This window comes from Arachis hypogaea, chromosome 16, assembly GCF_003086295.3.
Source record: "Arachis hypogaea cultivar Tifrunner chromosome 16, arahy.Tifrunner.gnm2.J5K5, whole genome shotgun sequence".
Classification (NCBI taxonomy): domain Eukaryota; kingdom Viridiplantae; phylum Streptophyta; class Magnoliopsida; order Fabales; family Fabaceae; genus Arachis; species Arachis hypogaea.
The window spans coordinates 8,944,099-8,949,044 of NC_092051.1; the positions used below are offsets into that span (position 1 = coordinate 8,944,099).

The 4,946-nt window shown below is 34.8% G+C and overlaps 1 protein-coding gene across 1 annotated transcript; it reads right to left on the reverse strand.

Annotated features, from left to right (window-relative positions):
- Window positions 1-902: 902 nt before the first annotated feature.
- On the reverse strand, window positions 903-2,503 carry LOC112759063 (transcription factor ORG2). Its single transcript, XM_025807889.2, has 3 exons — window positions 2,143-2,503; window positions 1,524-1,898; window positions 903-1,253 (listed from the first exon to the last, which is right to left on the reverse strand). Exons 1-3 carry the CDS (start codon window positions 2,386-2,388, stop codon window positions 1,173-1,175), a joined length of 702 nt encoding a protein of 233 aa, XP_025663674.1. The 5' UTR covers window positions 2,389-2,503; the 3' UTR covers window positions 903-1,172.
- Between the last annotated feature and the right edge of the window lie 2,443 nt (window positions 2,504-4,946).

The window sequence follows — 4,946 nt, forward strand, 5'->3', positions numbered from 1 at the left end:
TAAAATAATATAATATTTTAAAAATAAACAAAAAATAAATAATACTAATCGGATAAATATATTTCATATGTCATTCTTTTATTTATCAACATATTTTATTGTATTGATACGCATAAATTAATCGTTGCACTGAATTACACACCAAAAAATTAATGTGATGTATGTAAAGTTTGGTTGGGACATACAATTTGTAATCTTATCCACATTATTAATACCCTTTAGAAATTTGATGAATTAATATGTATGATTATTTTGTAAATTTGCGGTATTATTTGGTGTGTCTAATTTACTATGAGTCTTTTGATCTTCACTAAAAATATATATACCACTTGATCCGTTACGTTAGAACTGGTCTACAACGAATAACTTTGGAATCGAATTTCACCAAAAGAGATAATTTCTCCAAAAATCTCTTCAACAAAAACCACTAAAATTCTAAATATTGGAGCATCAACAAAAGATTCCGTCAACTAAAAAATACAGATACGGATAACTATTCCAAATAACTCAATATATACAAGATAATTACCCCAAATAACTCAATATATATAAGTGACTCATTCAGTCACAGGTACGTTATTCATTCCATATTCGCTCTTGATAAATTTATTTTCTTACTTATTTTAGTATTGTAGTCCTCTTTGTAGGTGTCAATAAGACAATATTTCTTACTCTTGATCCAAAAAAAACGAGTTCGAACATAAAAAAAATGAGCTATACCTCGAAGATATTCATACACACAGAAACACCACTAATGTTTTACAATATGCGAAATATGAGTAGTAGTTATCTCACTCATTATACGTTGAAACCAGAAAAGAAGAGTTAATAATTTAGTAATTCTGAGGTCCATATAAGGCATTGATGATTAACTACCGTGGCTGCTGATGTGGCAATGTAGATTATGATAAGCACGTGCCCATGCATTCCATACACAAGCCTTATTTCGTAATTGGTTCATAATATAATAGCAACTACAAATACAATACAATATAATACAAATTGTGATAATGACATCACACCCCATTAACTATTAATTCTCCTGACGTCATCGATCAATATCGATAATACATGTGACATGATGAAACAAGAGAATATTGAAGGATTTAATCTATCAGTATGCTATGACTAAAAAAAGAAAATATTTATATTATGTTTACATTACATAAATATTATATCCTTTGATGCTTCTCACATATTGACAAGATCTTCTCGCTTAGAACTTCTGTGTCTAATGTATGAGCCATTTCCATCTGAAACATTATTAATTAATAAATTAAAATAATATTGCAACCAATAATAATACAGAATAACTAGATATACTTTAAATATTGTTTTTTGTTTAAGTCTTTAAAAATATAAAATAAAAAAATAAATAATTTTTTTTAATTTTTTTAAACTATTAGTATGTAAAAATAAATATTTAAATTAATTAAATAATAATAAATTTTTTTAAAAAAATTGAATAAAAGACTGAATTTTAAAAAACAAGTAACATTTTTTCTAATAATTCTGCAAAGTACCTGAAAATGCAGGTTGTAGAAGAGTCTTCCTCCAAAGGTGTCAAAGGAAGAAGCATTTAGCAGTTGAAGGGCATAGTGATTTTCTAAACACACCAAGATTTCAGATACTTGACACTTTTGAATTCCATAAGAAGAAATCATGTGAATACTAACTTCACTGTCACTGATCCTACTTGATGAAACCAGAAAGGCAGAAGAGTTGTGATGATGATGGCCTTTCTTGTTCATTGCTGCATCATCGTTATTAATATCCCCTTGCCGAGAAATTCTCAACAAGAGCTCCTCCTTTTTCTTGATTAGTTCTTCCACCTGTTGTTGCAACTCAGGTATGTATTTCAACACTCTTGAAATTGTTGCTGGGATGCTCATCTTCTTCTGCAATAATAATAATAATAAATATCATAGGAAAAGTATAGGGCCAGCAATTTTTTCAAATTCTGGTCAGCATGTAACCAGCAAAGAAAAGTGAGTTATTGGATGAAATCTCACACCAATCTCACACCATTAAAATCATCATTGATGACTATTTAATGGTTATAAATCACAAAAGTTACTGATCCCCTAGCACTCCTCGATACCATATAATAAATACCATATATAATTTGAAAGAGTAACATACCGTTTGATCTGCAACAGGGAGGATTGACCGGAGAGAAGAGTACAAGGCATTGATCTTCTTGCGGCGGTGGCGCTCGCTTGCATTGTGATTAAATTTCTTGGCCATGGAAGAAGAGAGTAATGGATACTCTTCTGAGTTGAAGTATTCATGACTATGACTTAGTTCTTCTTCTTCTAACTCTAAGGGCCATTCCATGTTATTAGGGAACATACTTGTTGGAGAGGATAATGCAAGGATCATGGACATTTATTTGCTACAATTAGGAATAATTACTCTTGCTTAGTTATATATATATATGATTAAGTAATGAGTGGCGGTTAGTTGTACAATAATGAAAACAATTGGACTTTCATTATCCTTTATTATTTTAAGAGGGCAGTTATAATCAAATATTTCAGTTTGCACTAAATAATTAGAAAGTATATATTATATTTATAGAAGAAGATTATAAAATGAAATAGCATGTCTGCAGGAATGTGGTAACTGTGTGAGAGAGTGTGGATCAATACTTATAACTAAGACACACCACACAATCATGTTTATTTATTAGTGTAACTAGATATTCTTTAAATATTATCTTTTATTTAATTAAAAAAAATAAAAAACAAATAATTTTTCTAATTTTATTTTTAAAAAAACTGATTAAAAACTAAAGATTAAAAGAGAACTAGTATTTCTGTTTATTTATTTATTTTTTATTTTGTATTTGAACACGAATTAATTTGTTATTATCAATTATATGCCAGCCTTCCATCCACAAGTTAACATAGAAACTAGTTAACCAATTTGGATTAGTCGAGTGGTTAGCTCACTCGTCCGCTTAAACAAGTGTTGGGATTCGAATCCTGCCTTGTGTAGGAACTCAGATCCGCCACGAATTAGTTCTTAACCTGTCAGGTTGAGAAATACCGTGGAAAAAAAAAACATAGGATATTATGCAGCCCTTCAACAACAGAATGAAGAAATTGCTCGAAAAAAAAGGCTGGCAAAACAGAAGGCGAAAGCTAGACGAAGCAGACCCAAAACACAAAAAAAGGTGTGTAATATTTATTTAAAATGATTATTAGCTCTTGGAATGTTAGGGGGTTGAGGGGTGATGGTAAGATGAGGATGATAAAGGATCTTAAGAGAAAAAATAGATTAAATATGCTAGGCTTGGTGGAGACTAAAAGACAGTCACTGACTAGATTTGATGTTTTAGAAATGTGGGGGAATGATTGTGTTAGTTGGGAATACGTTGAGTCTACTGGGGCGTCTGGCGGGTTGTTGCTAATGTGGGATGAGGGGTTTTTTAATATGAGAAATTGTTATAAAAATGAGAGATGGTTGTGTGTTGAAGGAATCCTGCTGCAGAATAACTTTAATTGTGCTGTTATATTGGTCTATGGTGCTCACCTTCGAGATGAGAAGCTCGTTGTATGGGAGGAGCTGAGTTACATAGCTGGCCTGTGTCAGGTTCCCTGTTGTTTCATAGGGGACTTTAATGAGATTGTTAATGGTGACGAAAGGAGAGGCACTGATAGATTGTCCTTGTCAGCGGAGGATTTCAAGAACTGGATACAAGATATAGGTTTGGTGGATATGCCGATATCAGACCGCAGGTTTACGTGGTTCAGAGGACGGTCCTGTAGCCGCATTGACAGGGCCATGGTGAGTGTGGAATGGTTGGAGGAGTTCCCAGAGATTCGATTACGAGGTGGTCCAAGGGGTTTGTCTGACCATTGTCCTATTGTAGTGGAAGGTAAGAGACGGAGAGGAGGCCCTAGACTGTTCAGAAGCTTGGACTCGTGGTTTACGCATGAAGGATTCCTGAGGATGGTAAAGGAAGAATGGAGAGGGTTAGGTGATGTGCATTTCATAGACAAGCTGAAGGCTTTGTCAGGTCCGTTGGGAAGGTGGCATAAAGACAACTTTGGAGACATGGACAACAGAATTTTGAAGTTGGAGGAAGAGATTAAGAAGATTGATGACATGGTGGGTGACGGGGCTTATGATGAAACGATAGAGGCAAGAAGGAAAGCGCTTGTGACATGGTGTGAGAAATGGTATGTAAGGAAAGAATTACATTGGAAGCAGATGTCGCGCTCAAGACATGCGAGGGACATGGATAAAAACACGAGGTACTTCCACAATATAGCTTCGGCGAGAAGGAGGAACAACAGGGTTGATGCACTGATAATTAATGGAAGGCTGATAAGGAATGAAGCTAGAATCAAGATTGCGATTAGGGGATTTTATAAGGACTTGTATCATCAGGAGAAGTCGCCATCCGTGGGGTTCAGAGATGGTCTGGTGGAGAGAATCACTGAGGATGATGCTATAGCCCTGGAGATACAACCAACGTTAGAGGAGATTAGAGAAGCAGTGTGGGATTGTGACTCATCTAAGGCGCCTGGTAGTGACGGCTACAACATGAACTTCATAAAGAAGTGTTGGGAAGAAATTGGTCCTGAATTTACGGGAGCAGTATTGGGTTTCTTCCAGTCTTCAAAATTACCAGCGGATGCTAATCTCACTTGGGTTGCGCTGGCCCCTAAATTTACTGGAGCAAAGGAAATCAAAGATCTAAGGCCTATAAGTATGATCGGTTGTGTTTACAAAGTCATATCAAAGTTGTTGGTCAGAAGAATGCGAGCTATAATGCCACGACTTGTAGGTGAGACGCAGAGTGCATTTGTTAAGGGGCGGAAAATACATGATGGGGCACTCATTGCATGCGAAACTGTTCAATGGCTAAAACAGAGAAAGAAGGAAGCGGCGATAATAAAGTTAGACTTCCAGAAGGCATATGATAGAGTCAAGTG

Excerpts from the sequence above, each read along its gene's own strand:
- LOC112759063 (XM_025807889.2), bottom strand. The coding sequence starts at position 2,388 with ATGTCCATGATCCTTGCATTATCCTCTCCAACAAGTATGTTCCCTAAT. Across the intron at positions 1,899-2,142 it reads TCCCTGTTGCAGATCAAACG|AAGAAGATGAGCATCCCAGC; the intron begins GTATGTTACTCT and ends TTATTATTGCAG. Across the intron at positions 1,254-1,523 it reads TCTACAACCTGCATTTTCAG|ATGGAAATGGCTCATACATT; the intron begins GTACTTTGCAGA and ends ATAATGTTTCAG.